General features: G+C 48.3%; 1 protein-coding gene across 1 annotated transcript; it reads right to left on the bottom strand.

Annotated features, from left to right (window-relative positions):
• Window positions 1-364: 364 nt before the first annotated feature.
• MTO1 (mitochondrial tRNA translation optimization 1) lies at window positions 365-11,593 on the bottom strand. Its single transcript, XM_065400949.1, has 12 exons — window positions 11,395-11,593; window positions 9,887-10,086; window positions 8,679-8,796; window positions 6,546-6,835; window positions 5,881-5,993; window positions 5,533-5,723; window positions 5,083-5,213; window positions 3,657-3,861; window positions 3,405-3,576; window positions 1,708-1,826; window positions 1,005-1,162; window positions 365-798 (listed from the first exon to the last, which is right to left on the bottom strand). Exons 1-12 carry the CDS (start codon window positions 11,591-11,593, stop codon window positions 613-615), a joined length of 2,082 nt encoding a protein of 693 aa, XP_065257021.1. The 3' UTR covers window positions 365-612.
• Window positions 11,594-18,473: the final 6,880 nt, after the last annotated feature.

The raw sequence follows: 18,473 nt of genomic DNA, 5'->3' as shown, positions 1-18,473 counted from the left end.
CTGATCAGATGGGAAGCCAGCCCTCCCAATTGAGTTCCCTTCCAAAGTTAATTTTAAAATTTGAGGTGCAGGGGGTTGTATCTTAACATTACCCTCAGCCCATTAAAGAGTTACTATAAGGCAAGTATTTATAAATTCTTTCCATAATCAGGAATGTTTCCAGCTGGCTGAAATCACATAAAAAGAAAGGCAGCACCAGCCACTGCAGAGCTGGGGACAAATCCAAGTCCTACTGAAGACAATAAGCAGAGAGTTACTGGGCTCTTGGCTTTCTAGTTCTCACTAGCATCTCATGCTGCTCAACAGGGCGATACGTTCCTCCTTAGTCAACACCTTTGATAGAAGGGATGTTTTTTCAGCAATGCTTTTTAATAGGTGCTTGGTTGACTGATATCCCCATCATCATTTTATTTTAACTTAAGAGGAGCAAGACACACTGATGAGCTACTTAGACTCCTGGTCACTCTACAAAAGCTCCTTCAGATTAAACTGATGACATAAGTCATAGAATGGTTTTTGGCTTTAGGTGTAGCATATCCATCGGTGTACTGTCTAATGACTTATACCCTCCTTCGTGAAGGCATTTTAACAAAGCCATTTTCTGGTTCCTCCTCATGAAGTACAGCTCAAGCTTGAGTTCTGAAATGTACTCTTCCCAAACGTATTTCCCTCTGGTAAGGGTCTGCCAGTCCTAGAGTGCTTTATGTGCTCTGTCCTTTGCTGATTGTTCTTCACAAATTTCAGCAGGTTAACAATGGCGGCTGGTGTAATTCCAGGAATGCGACTGACTGCTCCGATCTGTAGACAGAAACAGTAACAGATCAACTGGAGAATACCCAAGTCTCTGAAGCTTTCCAATGAGCCTTATTCCAGCCATCGATATCCAACTCCAAATAGAGACTAGACACCTGTACAAAGAGTCCCTTGGACAGATATGGAAGCATTTTGGTGCTTAGATGGAATTCCATCACTGTTCCATCCCCATCCCTGACCCAGTGCCTCACCGTCTGGGGGCGGTTGGAATCTAGTTTCTCTCGCACTTCCTGGGACAACGATGCGTCAATGGCAAAGTAATCTAGGTCCTCCGGCAGCTGGAGAGCTTCATCTCGACGTACTTCCTCTATTTCCTGCTGCTGGCTGGCTACATGCCACTCATAAACAGCTGCAGTGGGAGTTGTGGGGGGCACAGAGAAAATAATAATAAAGATACAATACATTTACAGCACAGGTGCTCTTGCCCCCGGAACTAGGACTTCTAGGTGGGATTTTCAAAAGTACCTAAGAGAATTAAGCCTCTAACTACCAGGGACTAGGGAGCTTAACACCTGGAGGTGCTTTGGAAAGTTTCACCAGCTCAGCTTGCAATGGGAATGAATAAACACAGACAATGCTCCTCTCCCTCGAGGAGAGCCTGGTCCTCTGGGGAAGCTTGCAAGCCATTGGTGGAGTGGTATGGTGGGAAAAAACAGGACAGAATGAACAATGAGACAATTCCTCTTGCATCCCAAGAGTAGGAGAATAGGGGCCTCTCCAGGAGAGGGTTGGGGGCCAGAGATGAATGGGTCTATGCTCTGGTGACAATAATTCTTTCCCCACTCAAGTCCATGCAGAGATGACTGGGGTTTCTGCTCTGTGCTCCTTCACCACTGAATGAGCTCTAAAGCCATTGAGCAGATCTGGTTACAGAGGACTAGCAGACTCCTATACCTTCTATTTTCAGCCTCTCTGCCAGTTCTCTCCATTCAGCAAACTTTCTCAGGGGCTCTGGGATAGCTCTTGCCAAAAGCTCCATGGTGACCTCTGGATATTGAAGGATGTCAAGGGCACTGTGAAAACAAGAACATGGTAGCAAGGCCAGCGAATTACCCAGAACAGGTTAACAGCTGTTCCTAGTGAGATCCGCTGAATTTAGCTTTGGCAAGGTCAGTTCAGAGATGAATGATCACAGAACCTATCCCCTTTTGCTGCCACCACCAGATGAGTAAGGGAGAGCAGCTCTTTGTTGAGAGGAGGGCACATTTGGGTAGGCAAATAGGGAGAAGGTGGCTAGATAATGGCATCTGAGGAACCTTGAAACTGGAAAGTACCTCTGTCAAGGCTGTATCCCCACTTTGAACTTTAGGGTACAAGTGTGGGGGCCTGCATGAAGACTTCTAAGCTTAACTACCAGCTTAGATCTGGTCCGCTGCCACCATTTCCCACAAGCTAATTCCCTTCCCTGGGAAGCTTTGAGAAACCTTTCACCAATTCCCGGTGAATACAGATCCAAACCCCTTGGATCTTAAAACAAGGAGAAATTGACCCTTCCCCCCTCCTTCCTTTCACCAACTCCTGGTGAATACAGATCCAAACCCCTTGGATCTTAAAACAAGGAAAAATCAATCCGGTTCTTAAAAAGAAGGCTTTTAATTAAAGAAAAAGGTAAAAATCATCTCTGTAAAATCAGTATGGAAAATAACTTTACAGGGTAATCAAACTTAAAGAGCTCAGAGGACCCCCCTCTAGTCTCAGGTTCAAAGTACAGCAAACAAAGATAAACACTCTAGTAAAAGGTACATTTACAAGTTGAGAAAACAAAGTAAAACTAAGACGCCTTGCCTGGCTTTTTACTTACAAGTTTGAAATATGAGAGACTTGTTTGGAAAGATGGGGAGAACCTGGATTGATGTCTGGTCCCTCTCAGTCCCAAGAGCGAACAACCCCCAAACAAAGAGCACAAACAAAAGCCTTTCCCCCCCCCAAGATTTGAAAGTATCTTGTCCCCTTATTGGTCCTTTGGGTCAGGTGTCAGCCAGGTTACCCGAGCTTCTTAACCCTTTACAGGTAAAAGGATTTTGGAGTCTCTGGCCAGGAGGGATTTTATAGTACTGTACACAGGAGAGCTGTTACCCTTCCCTTTATAGTTATGACAACCTCGCAAGGGAGTTTTCAGGTATTGACCTGTAAAACAACAAAAAGGAAGGTAAAGAGAGGGGAGACGAGGAGAGATGGAGGGACTAGGGCCACCGTGACCAAGAACTGCTACCATCTGGCCTAGCTGAAATGAGTTGGTGGTCTCAGTCTAGTTCCTAGGCCCACATTGTCCAACCATCACCTCCCTTGTCAGCAGTCTCAGTAGAGGCTCCAAGGGCTGACCAGTGCTAAAGAGTGGAGTGCCTTCACATAACCAGGGAGACAGTCGCTCCAGCGCAGGGCTGAGGCACATTGCATAGAAAGTGCTACTTTGCCGCAGCCAGTGCTATACCTCTTCCGTGGCTAAAGACAGGCTGTCCGTCTGCCACTACACCACCTCCCAGAATTAGATTTACTAACTGAGTTTTAGAAAGCAGAGGAGAGAAAAGCAAAGGCCTCTTCTGCAGAAGTACACACTGGACAGACAAGAAAGGATCAGCAGTAGCCTTTACCTGGCAAGGGAGCTTCGACTGTTGCTTATGGAAGCCTCTGGAATCAGCCTGGACCATTTGGTGGCGGTGAACTGAAGAGATTTTAGCACTGCTATTGCCTCCTCTAAAGTAGCCTTCATCTGAGATGTCTGTGCATATCGCTGTTGGGACACACAGCCAGCTTCCTCAAAACCTTCATAGAGAGAGTGTGCGTGAGCGAGAGAGGGTGCACAGACAGGGCTGTGAACATCACCAGGAGAAGCAACTGCCTACCTCGGAGGGTGAGCCTGCTGTCTGCGTTGTCGGGCCGTAGAGACATGCGGAATTCCACTCGGCTGGTGAACATGCGGTATGGTTCGTTGGTGCCCAGGGTGGTGAGGTCATCAATCAAGACTCCGATGTAGCCCTCTGTGCGGCTAATGATAAAAGGGGGCTTGCCACTGACACGCAGGCCAGCGTTGATCCCAGCAATCACTCCCTGCCAGAGAGCAAAATGGTCACAGGAGCTGCTGCGAAGCCAGCACAATGGTGCTTCCCTGATCCACACATGTGGCCAAATATAAGCCACTAGACCTGTGTAGCACACTCCGTGTCACATGAGGTGTGTGATGGTCTGTGATGCTTTAACACCCCTAGTGGTTTTTATTCCCACACTGGGAAAAAAGAGGCTCTCCACATCCCCTCCAGAGCTCTGAGGATCCCCTCCTTCTTCTCCCCCAACTGAAAGCAGTGTGTCATGGTGACTATCTTTCAACCTGAATGCTAGGCCAGACTGCTTGAAGCTAGTCATCATTGCTACTTAATCAATTCAGAGGGGCTAACTGGTGAGCGACGTGATCCTACCTGTCTGTATGTCTGTCTGTCTGTCCCCTGAGAAGAATTCTTTTTCTGCAGATCTTCCAGATTAGTTAGTCCTTGCTACCAATAATCACACCTGGCACCAGGGAACTAGCCTCTTGGGCTGACATTAGGATTCCTTGGTATTTTTAAAAACTAAGTTGTAGGAAAGCTGTTCTTGAGAATAGCAGGGCCTTTGCTGCTGAATGCTCTGACGGCCATGTGCGCATAATCCCAGATCATATCCACAACTCAGGCAGTGCCCAGCTGGGAACAGCACTGGGATCACGTGCAGGAGGAAGGAGAAGAGCGACAAGGCAGCCACTGTCTGACACAGTAATATATGGTTTGCAGTGCTGTTCAGTACCACTAGATTGTGTTTTGTTTTTTTACTGTCAGTGCTTCTCCACTCATAGTCCAGTGCTGCAGTTGCTGATTGGGGTTAGAGTTCTAAGACATCTTCAGTCAATGTAGCCATTGGAGACTTTTCACATGTGCTTCCAGTCATGCCCATCAGGAGTGCAGTCTCAACACTGCCCATTTGGCTGGTGTCTACACTAACTAATATTTTTATTTATTTATTTATTTATTATTTATTTTAACAGACTTTGTAGCTGTAATGCATCACTGATGCAACTCCAACAGTGGTAATCAAGGTTGCAGGCAGGATGCAGGCGAGCTGTGAGTAGTGTTGGATGAAACAGTGGCAAAACTGTTCCCTGTCTGCACTACACTGTTACTGCTATTGGGGGCTGCACTGGAGGTGAATTACATCTACCAGGCTTGCTAGTTCAAAGAAGGCCTTTCAGGTTATATCCATTCCCCTTCTGAGTGTGGAACATGCACTCCCAGATCTGCTCACCTGGGCTGCAGCTTCTTCATAGCCCGTGGTACCATTTATCTGTCCTGCAAAGAAGAGTCGCTGAACAAGACGGGACTCAAGGGAAGCACTGAGCTGACGGGGGTCCAGAAAGTCATACTGAACCCCATAGCCTATTACAAGCAAACCAGACAGACAAAAATCAGTCATCCATCAGGGGAAGAAATACAAACACCCCTGCCTCATTCCACAGAATAAAGGTGTCAGAATTCCCACGGAGAGCCCAGCATGATACAACACCTCCCCACACCCCCCCAAGTGCAACGGCATGTAGGTTTTTTCACACCCTCAGCCTCTGGGTACAATAGGGGTAATATTTCCAGATGCCTTTGCATGTAGATGTAATGTAGACTCCACTCAACCCCCTTCAATGGAAAGCTGGTCTGGAAAGGGCCAGCTCACACTGGTTGGAGTGATCTGGCCCTCACTCACCTGGCTGCACCATCTTGGCTTTCTCCAAGCCACAGATGCACGCAATCACCTGCTCCTGGAGCTCCGGCGGCAGAGTCATTGACATCCCTTGGGGGTAGATGATGTTGGAATCCAGACCCTCAGGCTCCAGCCACAGCTGATGAATGCGGTTTGGAAAGCGCAGAACTTTGGATTCAAGCGAGGGACAGTATCTGCAACAGGGAATATCCATCAGGACAAGAGTGCTGACCTGGAGAGAAGCAATCTCTGACAGCAGCCCTCCCAGAAGCTACAAAAGGGAGACCCAGAGGGCTTCAGATACGCAGTCAGATCACTACACACAGATCTCTCCAGGATGCCCATACTCACCGGGGCCCTCTTGTTGTCTCCCGTACATGGTTGTTCAGGTGAAGGTTATCGTGGATGATTTGCTCCACTTTGGCATTGGTGAGAATCCGGTAGCATGAGAGCTGATCTTCTGGCTGACAGAGGTCAAGAATCACTTGGATTTAATCCAACAATAATACTTTGCACTTATTTAGCACTTTTTATCTAAAGACCTCAAAAGGCATTATCAAACATTATCTAACATTCATAATAGCACTGAAAGGGGGGTAGCGTTGTCATCCCCACTGCACAGATGTTCAGTGATGTTAAATAACAAGCTGAAGAATGAGTCAGTGGCAGAGAGTAGTAAAACCTTGGGAGCCTTGAAACCATGTTCTCTGCTCTAATCAATACACTACCTACCCAATTACAGCACAGATATCCCAAGGAAGGTGACGGATATGGGGTGGAGGTTCGTGGCTTTAGCCTTCCTAGCTAAGAGCTAATGCCTCAGAGAAGCTGAATTCTGAGCCATCAAGGTGAGGTAACTCGACACCCTCTGATTGCATGACAAGACCACTTCCTCAGCCAGCAGACCCCACCCCACACACTGCCTTGATGGTACTGATCACAGCAATATAGGGATCACTGAGAGCACTCTCCCAGCTCACCCCAACAGCATGTGTATTATCAGCATTCAATCCCACCTTGATCCACACAGCCTCACTGAGGAAGCTGAATGGCACAGGAGGGTTGTCAGCCGTGTGTGTCTCCAGAACGCTGAAGTCAATAGAGTCTTTGGCCAGTCGAGGTGGGGTCCCAGTCTTCAGCCTTCCCACAGCAAATCCCAGTTTCTCCAAGGTCTGAGCCAGTCCAATGGAGGGCTGATCCCCTAATCGCCCAGCGGGATGCATCTTTAATCCGATGAAGACCATCCCCCTCAGAAACGTGCCTGTAGTCAGGATGACACTCCCAGCGTGGACTCTGCTTCCATCCCCTGGAATACAATCAATTTATAGAAATAAGCACATTTCATATTAACAAGCCCTTGATGTTTCTGGTGCTGTTACCTAGCACCAGCCCACATTCTCCACTGAATTTCCGTGTGCCTCTTGTCAATACAGAGAAAACTAATGGAGACACAAAACCAGGTGCAATTTAACCTTCCCAGTACTCTGTCTCATCCTCATCTGAGGGGACAAGAGCGAGTGCCAGTGACCAGAGCAAAGCCCAATTGTTACCGGAAATTGGGCCAGTTAGTAAGCTTAGGGAGGACTAATGACCCACCAGAGTTTGGCAGAAAGCAGCACGTTTATTATACTGATAGCTAAGCTCAAAGGAAGGGGGAGGGGTTACACTCACACTCGCATACTCACGCTCCCAGGACAGGCACGGCACTGGAGATGTCAGGATCCTTGAAGATAAGTGCCCCACAGTGCAGCGATGGACGGTGCGATTGAGAGAAGTCTTCCCGAGGCACAATGAAATGCAACGCAGCGAACCACTGGCCAGGTGGTCCCAGGCGAAGGGCCTTCACGGGAGGTACAATCTTGTGACTGCCCCCTTGAGCACATGGCCCCTTCCCCTTTTAAGGACCTGCTCCTCATGGCCTGCGACTAGAGATGACTTGGCCGCATCTGGTTGGTCACACTCCACCTCGGGCAGTGTCCATGCACTGGGTGTGTGATCGCTGCCTAATCAGAGTCCCAGACACCTTATCTACCTAGAAGCTCTTCTGATCTTCCAGCTGTTCAGCCAGCCCATTCATCCCACAAGCATTCCAGGAGGGAGAGGGAGGGGGAAAGCCACTTCACAGGTATTCAGAGAGGGAGAGGAGACAAAAGGGGGGGGGGGGGGGGAGTATAACAGACCTTTTGAGTATACAGGTTATACATAGCATAGTTATACAGAGCATACAGATCACTGCTGCTCCTACAACACAATAAGTTGCGGACCCACATTTCAATGACGTGTGACAATGAAATGAAAGAGACCCTTTCCTTCCCCACCAAGAACTAAGGACAGAGACAGCTGGAGGGTCCTTGAGTGTTTAGAATTTCTTTCTGATAGGAAGAATTAAGATTTTATCTACAGATTTTAGGTCCTCATCAGTAAAGTGACAGAGGAAACACAAGAACTTACAAACATGAAACAGTTAAAGTAAAAGGCCTCATCAGTGCAAAGCTGCTTGTTTTCGTGTTACTATAGGGAAAGGTGTTGGTCTGGCAGCAACGGTGGCTGAAGTGCTTCTACTGAGATAGGATGACAACCAGATAACCACCAAATAAGCATTACGAACAATTTCTTCTACACTTCTCTCATGCCTGATGGCTACCCTGAAAAGCCCACTTCTAGGGACCAGTTCCATGCAGTTCTCCATCTTGAGGAGACTGTCAGCAAGGGAGTCAGTTGGTGCTACGTGTGATGGTGATGGCTGTAATGTGGATAACACTCACTAGAAACTGCACTAAGAAAAATATACTCTTTTTCACAAGTCAAACACTAGTTAGACGGAAAGGAGTTTGTATTCGGCACACCTGATTAACCCAACAAAAATCTTCTCATATAGCCTGGGACATATTCTGAACGACTGGTCTAGAGATAAACCTTTGTAAATCTGTTCCCCAAATCACCTAGTTCTCACACCCGCCACTGTGGCAGCTGGTTTGTTTCGCACATACTCAACCTAAAGCAGATTAACGAAAGACTCCTTATCCTTTTACCAGTCCCGACTTCGAGCACAAGTCAGCTTGAGGAATCAGACATGTTTACTCTCATGGTCCCACTTACGACCAAGACATAACCAACCCAGTGAAGCACCTTGAGCTTCCAGTACGTACCTAGAATGACTCCACTGACTTGGCATTTCCCAGGACGGTCTGGCTCTGGTTCCACCAGGAGAAGATCCTCCACAGATGCCTCATGAACAGTCAGCAGTGGAGTGTTAAGGATTTCTTTCTGCCACGAAAAAAGGAAGTATTGAGTGTCCATACATCACTAAGATGGGCCTACCGTCCCCTCAAAATAACATCTCAGAACCTCTTCTCCAAAACTTTCAGCAACAACCTCCCTCCTGCATACACAGAGCTTCCTTTCCTTCACCCCACTGCTTTCCCACTCTGTCATCAGGTCATTTCACTGTACTTGTGATCCAACTCGCTGGACATCCAATTACTGCACTGTTTGGGATTTATTAAATGGAAATGAAGGACTAATAGATTTTAAGTCCAAAAGAAACAACTAGATCAGGGATAGCTCAGTGGTTTGAGCATTGGCCTGCTAAACCCAGGGTTGTGAGTTCAATCCTTGAGGGGGCCACCTAGGGATCTGGGGCAAAATCAGTACTTGGTCCTGCTAGTGAAGGCAGGGGGCTGGACTCGATGACCTTTCAAGGTCCCTTCCAGTTCTAGGAGATAGGATATCTCCATTAATTTAATTTAATCTATTCAGATCTCCTGTACAACACACCACATATTTTTTAGCCAGTTACCTTGCATTGAGCTCAATAACTTGTGTTTGACAAAAGTATCTTGCAGAAAGGCTTCCAGTCTTGAAGACTTAAGAGATGGAGAACCCATCATTTCCCATTCCCTAGTGGTTAATCACGTTCACTGTTAAAAAATTGTGCCTTATTTCCAATTTGAATTTGTCTGGTTTCAGTTTCCAGCCATTGATTCTTGTCATGTCTTTCCCAGCTAGATTAAAGAGCCATTTAGTACCTTGTATTTTCTCCCCACAAAGCTACTTGTACACCATAATTAAGTCGCCTCTAGATTTTTTTTTTTTATAAGCTAAACAAATTGAGCTCTTTCAGTCTCACATTGTAAGACACGGTTTCCAGCCTCAAATTAGTTTTGTCTTTTCTCTGCACCGTCTCAATTTTTCAACATCCTTTAAAAAATGCGGACACCAGAACCACAGTGGGTTATTTGTTTCTCTAATTAGACCCAAGTTTTACTTCTCTCACATTTCCCTTGAACCCAGTCAAAAATTTCCCCGTCCCATTTTGCCCCATTACTTCTCTTCTCCCCCGCCATGTCATTCTCACCTGCATGTTTTCTTTATAGAGTTTCCTATCAATCTGGGCTCGGAGACCCCACACAGCAGGCCCCTTACACCGGTTTAGCACCTTGTAATGAATTCCAGACTGATCACAGATCCGAGCGCACAGCCCGTCCAGGGCATCTACCTCTCTCATGAGATGCCCCTTTCCAATGCCACCGAAGGAAGGGTTACATGACATTTGCCCTAGATAAAACACAAGAGAGCCTTTTATCATCAGCTAATGGCAGCCTTACATTTTCTGAACCCTAGCATTTATTACTACTGTTTAACAAGAAGGTAGCTCAAGGCCACAATATCAGAACTGGCCATTAGACCAGGGATCTTGGCTCCTAGCCTCATACTCATTCTATACGTCTATGCTGCTTCTGAGACATCACAGAAACTACTAAAAGGTTAGTTACATATCGCTGTGTGGCCACAGAATCCACTGGGTTCTGCCACACGTGCAAAGCTGCTAGGGGAAACAGACTGTGTGTGCCACAAGTATGGCGGTGAAGCTCAGCTGTTTCTCATATACATCATAGAAAGACAATGTCACTGAAGCTTCAAGCCAAGGACAGTGTTTCAATGACAGCTAGCTAGACAGACACTCAACCTGAGCTCTGGTCTACACTACAGATTTACATTGGTATGACTGTGTCGCTCAGGGGTGTGAAAAATCCACACCCCATGTGCAACGTTTGTTATACCAACCCCTCCCCCCCGCCCGACTGGTGTAGACAGCGCTGTCAGTGGAAAGCTTCTCTTGTTGCTATAACTGCCGCCTCTTGAGGAGGTAAATGAAACTACACCGATGGTAGAGCTCTCTTCCGTCAGAGTAAGAGCGTCTTCACATTAGCATTACAGGAGCACAGCTGCATCAGTGCAGAGTTTTAAGTGTAGACCTGCCTGCTCCTAAGACAGAAGTAATTCTAGTTGAGTGAAGGACATAAGAGGGACATCGCAGAGCAAGGAGAGGCATCGACCTTTTGTGATTATGGCCACATCTACATTATGGGTGCTACAGCACTGTAGCTATGCCATTATAGCCGTATAGAGTAGATACATCCTAGAGACTGATGAAAGGGGTTTTTTCCAGTGCTTTAGGAACTCCACCTCCCAAGCAGTGGTAGCTAGTTTTTGGAAGTATTCTTCCTTCCACCTTGGAGCGTCTGGGGCGAGGGGGGCATAGATCAGCCTAGCTACTGCACTCGGGGTGTGAATTTTCCACCCCCAAGCGATGCAGCTATGTCGATCTAAGTTTTACGTGTAAACCAGGCCTAGGGCTTGTAATGGAGGAGTCCTGCTGGACCCTAGATGTGTCCAGCTGTCCCACAGCACCGGTGGCCAGGAATGCTCTCCCCGGCTCGGTGGCTGTGACCCTTTAGACGCCCTACGATCAGTCGGGGGCTGCGAGTCTCTGCGCCGGGCGCTGCCCGGGAGCCCACACGACGCACAGAGGGGGTCACAGCGCAGCGGGAGCGGCTGACGGGCTCCGGAGGACGCGGTTACCGATGGTGTCGGCCTTGTGCGTGACGAGCAGCGTCCGGACCCCGCTCCGAGCCGCCGCTGCCGCCGCCTCCGTCCCGGCGTGGCCCCCGCCGATAACGAGGACATCCCAGCGAGGCGCGGTGCCGTCGCTCCCCGCGCGCCGGCGCCAGGGCATCGGGGCGGGCGGCAGCGCGCGGCGGCGGCGGCGGAGCAGGAACATGGGGACAGCTCTGAGACCTCGGGGGCTTCCCCGCAGTCACGCCGCGAGCTGGGAGGCGGCGGGGCCCGGGGTCAGCGGAAGAATCAACCGCGGACCCGGCATTCCACGCGCCCCCTGGGCGCCGCCATGTCTGCGGTCTCCTGACCCCGCCCCTGGAAGGTCGCCGACAACGAGAGGGCGGAGCACGAAGTCAGCACCATCGCGGCGGCCGAGGCGCAGCAAGCGCGTCCCGTCTGCACTGGAGGACTGAGGGGATAGGCACCGCGGCCTCCCCCGCCCGCGGAATTTCCGAGGCTGCGAGTCACGTGCCCGGCCCCGCCTGCGTGCGGCCCCGGGGAGGGAGAAGAGCCGAGCCCCGCCCCTCCCACGCAGTGGCTGCCCTGCTGGCCGTGAGTGATGTCAGTGGCTGGTGTTTGTCGCTGGCCCGTCACGATTTCCCAGCCTGAGGCCCAGGGGTAGCTCATTGGGAGAGGTGGGGGGCGGTGGTTAGCCTGCCCCGACTCGTCTCCTGCCCCCGGAGGAGCAATGGAGCTGCGATGGCTGGGGGGGCGCCCGCCCCGCGCGGTCCCCATGGGCATGGGGAGGTGTGTGTCTCTGCGTTAAATGGGCACACAAACAGCCGGGTGTTTTTGTAATTTGGAAAAGCACTGTACAGAATTCAGCTGCGGGGCTGCTCTCTGCCGAGCCCTGAGGGAAGCTGTTGCTTTGTTCGTTGCTGGCCTGGTCTCTTTCCTTAGCAAATTAGAAATTGTAGGGCCTACAGTAAACAACAATTTAGTGTATGCAAAACACTGAAACTAGCGTAAAGCATTGTAAACGGTATTTGCAATATTTATGAATGCAAGCTATTAGGCAGAAACTCTACCATTGTTCCTCATAGCGCCTCCCCACCCCCAGCCCTGTTGTCACGGTTACACATAGCAATCATGTTTTCAAAACAAAATTTGCACTTCTCTACTTCAGCACAAACAGATCAGTCTATTGCCTGCTGATCCCATTCCAGAGACGTTTTCTCAGGCCTTCTCCTCTCTGTGGCCTAGTGTACGCTATGGAGTTACGTCCATAAGGCAGCTTATGTCAAGCTAATAATGTCTGTATCTACACTACCAGATCCCACTGCAGTAACTTGCCTGCTACATCGAATGAATTACTCCACCTTCACAAGAGGTTTAGTGCTTAATTCGATGTTGTTAGGTCGACTTAGAAGCAGTATAGACACTGCGTTGCTTATGTCGATCTAACTGGAAGCGTCCCACAATGCTCCGCGGTGACCGCTCTGGGCAACATTTTCAACTCTGCTGCACAGCAGCCAGGTACACAGGAAACACCTTCCTGTTAAAGGACTGGGAACTTTTAAATTTCCAAGAGTTCACCTGCACAACTGATCATGGTGGCTCCACAATGTAAATGTACTGTAGCCTGAAGTACACAAGAGGTGGTGGATCTTCTTCGTCTGTGGGGAGAAGAGGCTGTGCAGGCACAGCTCCGATCCAGCCGTAGAAACGTAGACATCTATGAGCAGATTGCACAGGGCATGAGGGAGAAGGGCTGCACCAGAGACATGCAACCGTGCCATGTGAAAATCAAGGAACTGCAGCAGGCGTACCAGAAGGCAAGGGAGGTGGACAGTTACTCTTTTGCAGCACTGCAGACATGCCACTTCTACAAGGAGCTGGATGAGAATGCGATTCTTGGATGAGGAAGAGGAGGAGGACAATGGGAAATGACTGCCTAGAAAGAAGTACTGTACTTCATAAGAACAGCCATACTGGGTCAGACCAAAGGTCCATCTAGTCCAGTATCCTGTCTTCCGACAGTGGCCAATGCCAGGTGCCCCAGAGGGAGTGAACCTAACAGGTAATGGTCAAGTGATCTCTCTCCTGCCATCCATCTCCACCCTCTGACAAACAGAGGCTAGGGACACCATTCCTTACCCACCCTGGCTAATAGCCATTAATGGACTTAACCTCCATGAATTTATCCAATTCTCTTTTAAACGCTGTTATAGTACTAGCCTTCACAACCTCCTCAGGCAAGGAGTTCCACAAGTTGACTGTGCGCTGTGTGAAGAAGAACTTCCTTTTATTTGTTTTAAACCTGCTGCCCATTAATTTCATTTGGTGGCCCCCTAGTTCTTGAATTATGGGACTAAGTAAATAACTTTTCCTTATCTACTTTCTCCACATCACTCATGATTTTATATACCTCTATCATATTCCCCCTTAGTCTCCTCTTTTCCAAGCTGAAAAGTCCTAGCCTCTTTAATCTCTCCTCATATGGGACCCATTCCAAACCCCTAATCATTTTAGTTGCCCTTTGAACCTTTTCTAGTGCCAGTATATCTTTTTTGAGATGAGGAGATCACATCTGTATGCAGTATTCAAGATGTGGGCGTACCATCGATTTATATAAGGGCAATAATATATTCTCCGTCTTATTCTCTCCCCTTTTTAATGATTCCTAACATCCTGTTTGCTTTTTTGACCGCCTCTGCACACTGCGTGGATGTCTTCAGAGAAGTATCCACAATGATTCCAAGATCTTTTTCCTGATTCGTTGTAGCTAAATTAGCCCCCATCATATTGTATGTATAGTTGGGGTTATTTTTTCCAATGTGCATTACTTTACATTTATCCACATTAAATTTCATTTGCCATTTTGTTGCCCAATCACTTAATTTTGTGAGATCTTCAAAAAAGGATCTGGGGATTATAGTGGATCACAAATTAAATGAGTCAGCAATGTAATACTGTTGCAAAAGAAGTGAACATCATTCTGGGATGTATTAGCAGGAGTGTTGTAAGCAAGACACAAAAAGTAATTCTTCCACTCTACTCAGCACTGATAAGGCCTTAACTGGTATTATGTCCAGTTCTGGGCATCACACGTCGGGAAAGATGTGAACATATTGGAGAAAATCCAGAGAGAATAACAAAAATGATGAAAGGTCAAGAAAATATAACCTATGAGGAAAGATTAAATAAATTGGGATTGTTTAGTCTGGAGAAGAAAAGACGGAGATGTGGAGGAAGGGCATGATAACCGTCTTCAAGTACGTAAAATGTTGTTATAAAGAGGAGTGTGATAAATCGTTCTCTTTATCCACTGAGAATAGGACAAGAAGTAGTGGACTTAAATTGCAGCAAGGGAGATTTAGGCCTTGTCTACTCTGCCACTTTACAGCGCTGAAACTTTCTCACCCAGGGGGGTGAAAAAACACCCCCCCGAGTGATGCAAGTTTCAGCGCTGGTAGCTACTCGCCTCGTGGGGGTGTGTTTTTTACAGCGCTGGGAGAGAGCTCTCCCAGCGCTGGTGCCACGACTACACAGCTACGTTAAAGTAGCTTTAACGTTGGTAGGGAAGACATACCCTTAGATTAGATATTTGGAAAACTGTCCTAACTGTAAGGGTAGGTAAGCACTGGAACAAATTACCTCAGGAGGTTGTGGAATCTCTGTCACTATAGGTTTTTAAGAACAGGTTAGACAAACACCTGTCAGGGATGGCTTAGATCAGTGATCACCAACCAGTCGATCACGATCCTGGAGACTTTCCAAGTCAATCACAATCTCCGGCCAGTAAAAGTCCAGCGATGCAGCGGGGCTAAGGCAGGCTCCCTGCCTGCCCTGGCCCCACGCTGCTCCTGGAAGCGGCCAGCACACTCCTGCGGCCCTGGAGGTGGAGGAGGGCACGGGTCTCTGCGTGCAGCTCCTGCTTGCAAGCACCACCCCTTCAGCTCCCATTGGCTGGGAACAGGGAACTGTGGCCAATGGGAGCTGCGGAAGCGGTGCCTGCAGAGAGGGGCAGTGCGCAGAGCCACGTGCCCCCCACCCCAGGGACCGCTGGGGCGCTTTGGCCCTTCCAGGAGTGGCATGGGGCCAGGGCAGGCAGGGAGCCTGCCTTAGCCCCGCTGTGCCACCGCCTGGGAGCCGCCCGCAGTAAGTGCCGCCCGGTGGGAGCCCGCACCCCAACCCCCAGCCCTGAGCCCCCTCTGGGAGCCAGCACCCCATAACCCTCCTGCACCCCGTACCCTCTCCTGCACCCCAGCACTCTGCCCCAGCCCGGAGACCCTCCTGCCCCCAAACTCCCTCCCAGAGCTCGCACCCTGAGCCCCCTCTTGCACCCAACCCCCTGCCCCAGGCTCAGCCCGGAGCCCCCTCCCACACTCCTAACCCCTCAGCCCCAACCCAACTTTTGAGTGAAAGTGTCCACACAGGGGTTTACGGTGCTGTAGTGTGTGTGCATTAACTTCACACCTCTAGTGTCACACCATCTGCACATGCCCTTCATAAGGGATGGGAATAAGGGAAATTGTGGGGGTGGGAGCCCCTATTCATTCCTTTAGTTTAAAATGCTTTAACTATTTTTAACTGACTCCCACACAATGGAAGGTGAGGGAGCAGGCTGCAGACATTCCGTTGCAAGTACCTCTGATGGCAAAGGAGCAGTTTTAGCCACACAATCAATAATCAGGGTTGTCAAGCTCTAAATGATAATGGTTAATTTAACATCTGAGTCAGCATTATAATCTGTGTCCTCAGTGTTAAGAAAACATTTGTTTTTACCATGGGATAACTAGCATTAGCTATCTCCCTATGAAAACATAATGGAGACAAGGCACTTTAATTTCTCTGAAAGGCAACTAATATAAAGGAATAACAGCTTAATTCAGCTTAAAAAATCCTTGATTTTGGCAGTACAGAGCAGTAAACTTGTTAAAATGAAGTACATCACTGAAATGTAGCATAACAAAATATGCAATTAGAAGTATAAACAATTCAGTAAAAAAAAATCAACATTTATGTATGCAACAAATGAAGTACAGTAGTAGAAAAGCAAAGCATGCACTTCAGAGTTTGCAGGCTGGGGAATTACTTACAGAAACAGGGATTTTTAATAAGTTTTCAGTGATGCAGGGAAAGGGGAATCACATATTACTGGAAGTCGAAAACTATTGAATGTTATAGGAATGTATAATCATTTTATGTATATGGAGTGTTTGAGAGAGGTAACAGTAAAATTATGAAGCTAGTGCACTCTAAAGGCTCAGGAACAAAAAGGCAAATTAGAAGAACCCCAAATGTTTGTATTTATTTATTTATATTTAATTACTTTTGGGTGTAAAACATGATATTTGAATACTTGTGGTTGTCACTCTATCTCGGGATTATATATTTATATTTAGTAAATATTACAGGAGACATTTGCCTTTAAGAAGGATTTCATACAAGATAGTATAGTGCCCTTTGGGCCAGATTTATAAAGGTATCTAGGCAACTAATGGCATTTTCAAAAGCGTCTAGGTGCTTTCACCCTTTAAAAATCTGGCTTGTGATGAATATTTGGGAACAAAGTTCTACACACAAGTGGTGACGTGAAAAAGCACTAGGGTGCTGGATAGAGAGGCAAGTTAACTGTTGACAAAGGCAATCCCCATTGGTGAAGCAAAGGAAACTGAAGAAGTTTTGACACCAACCCAGGAAATCAGTCAGCCTTAAAGATACAAGAGACCAAAGACTAAATGTGTGTATTAAAAAAATAAAAAAACAACAAAAATTTAGAATTAAAAACTAATGCAGCCATACAAACAGGTAGTGCTCTACTAGGAACACTTTGAGATGTGATTGCTGAAGATGGTTGCAACTATTAATGTTTTCAATGACATTTGTTATTTAAAAAAAACCCAATTAAATAGCACAATGGCATCCATCTGCACAATGATAACAAAGGTAAATGATGAAGTACGAAGAGTAATAAAAATAACACTTAAAAAAGTAAATAATGTAAAGGCGTGAAACTCCATTTACCATGGATGGCAAGAAAAATGCAGTCCAGTTCAGGCAATGAGAACAGCAGCTAAGACAAATTGGCTATGAGTCTTTATACAGAAGTATAAAGTGATAAGGGATTCTTTTAAACACTAAACACATTTCTGAATCAAGTCTCCTTTAGCAGCTCAGCACAACCCACAGGGAAGCGGGGTCTTGTCTAGACACTTGGCTGCACTGTGCCTCTAACAACACAGCCCTGGGAAATGGGTGCTGAGTGGGTGGAGAAGAAAAGCCCTTCTGTCCCCTCAACATCCTATTTTGGCAGTCAGTGCATGTGGGTCACGCTGTATGAGGAGCCTGTTACCCAGTGGCAGATTAGCCCACTGGGCCAATGGGACTGTGCCCAGGGGCCCCAGCCAACTTGAGGGCCCTGGAAAAATGGGCACCCCCGCTCTGTCCGGTGCTCCTGCAAGACCCTGCTCCCCAGCCCTGCTCCCTGGCAGGAGTGTGGGGGGACTGCCAATGGAAGAGGGGGAGGGAACCCCCACTTGCTCTGGCCTACGGGCCCACAAAACAGTAATCCGCCGCTGCTTACCCCTGTCCTAGCCCGGGGGTTCTCCTCTGCCCCTCTTTGAGAGTGCCTCAACCCTGGTCTGGACCAGGCTCCTCCCTGATTTGGCCCCTCTCCTGTCTCCACCTGTTTGACCCTCCTGTGCAATCAGTATCCCCGCAGCACAGGGTCTGTCCAGCCCACAGCTAATGCTGACGCGCCACAGTGTTTAACGATACACCGCTTGCCCTCCAGGGCAGAGGGGGTCGGGGGCTCTACTTTCTACTTGTAGAAAACCAAACACCCTTGCCCCACCCCTTCACTGAGGCCCTACTCCCATTCACTCCATCCATTGCTCCCTCTCTCCAACCCTTGTTCAGTCGCTCAGTTTCACGGGGCTGGGGCAGGGAGTTGGGGTGTGAGGGTTCTGGCTGGGGATGCGGGCTCCAGGGTGGGGCCGGAGATGCAGGTTTTGGGGTGCAGGAGGGAGCTCTGGGCTGGAGGTTGGGGCCAAGGGGTTCGGAATGGGAGGGGGCTCCAGGCTGGGGCAGGGCATTGA

Source organism: Emys orbicularis, chromosome 3, assembly GCF_028017835.1.
Source record: "Emys orbicularis isolate rEmyOrb1 chromosome 3, rEmyOrb1.hap1, whole genome shotgun sequence".
Taxonomy (NCBI): Eukaryota; Metazoa; Chordata; order Testudines; family Emydidae; genus Emys; species Emys orbicularis.
Note: the sequence above shows the minus strand (reverse complement) of the source record. Positions and strands in the feature narration are given on the sequence as shown.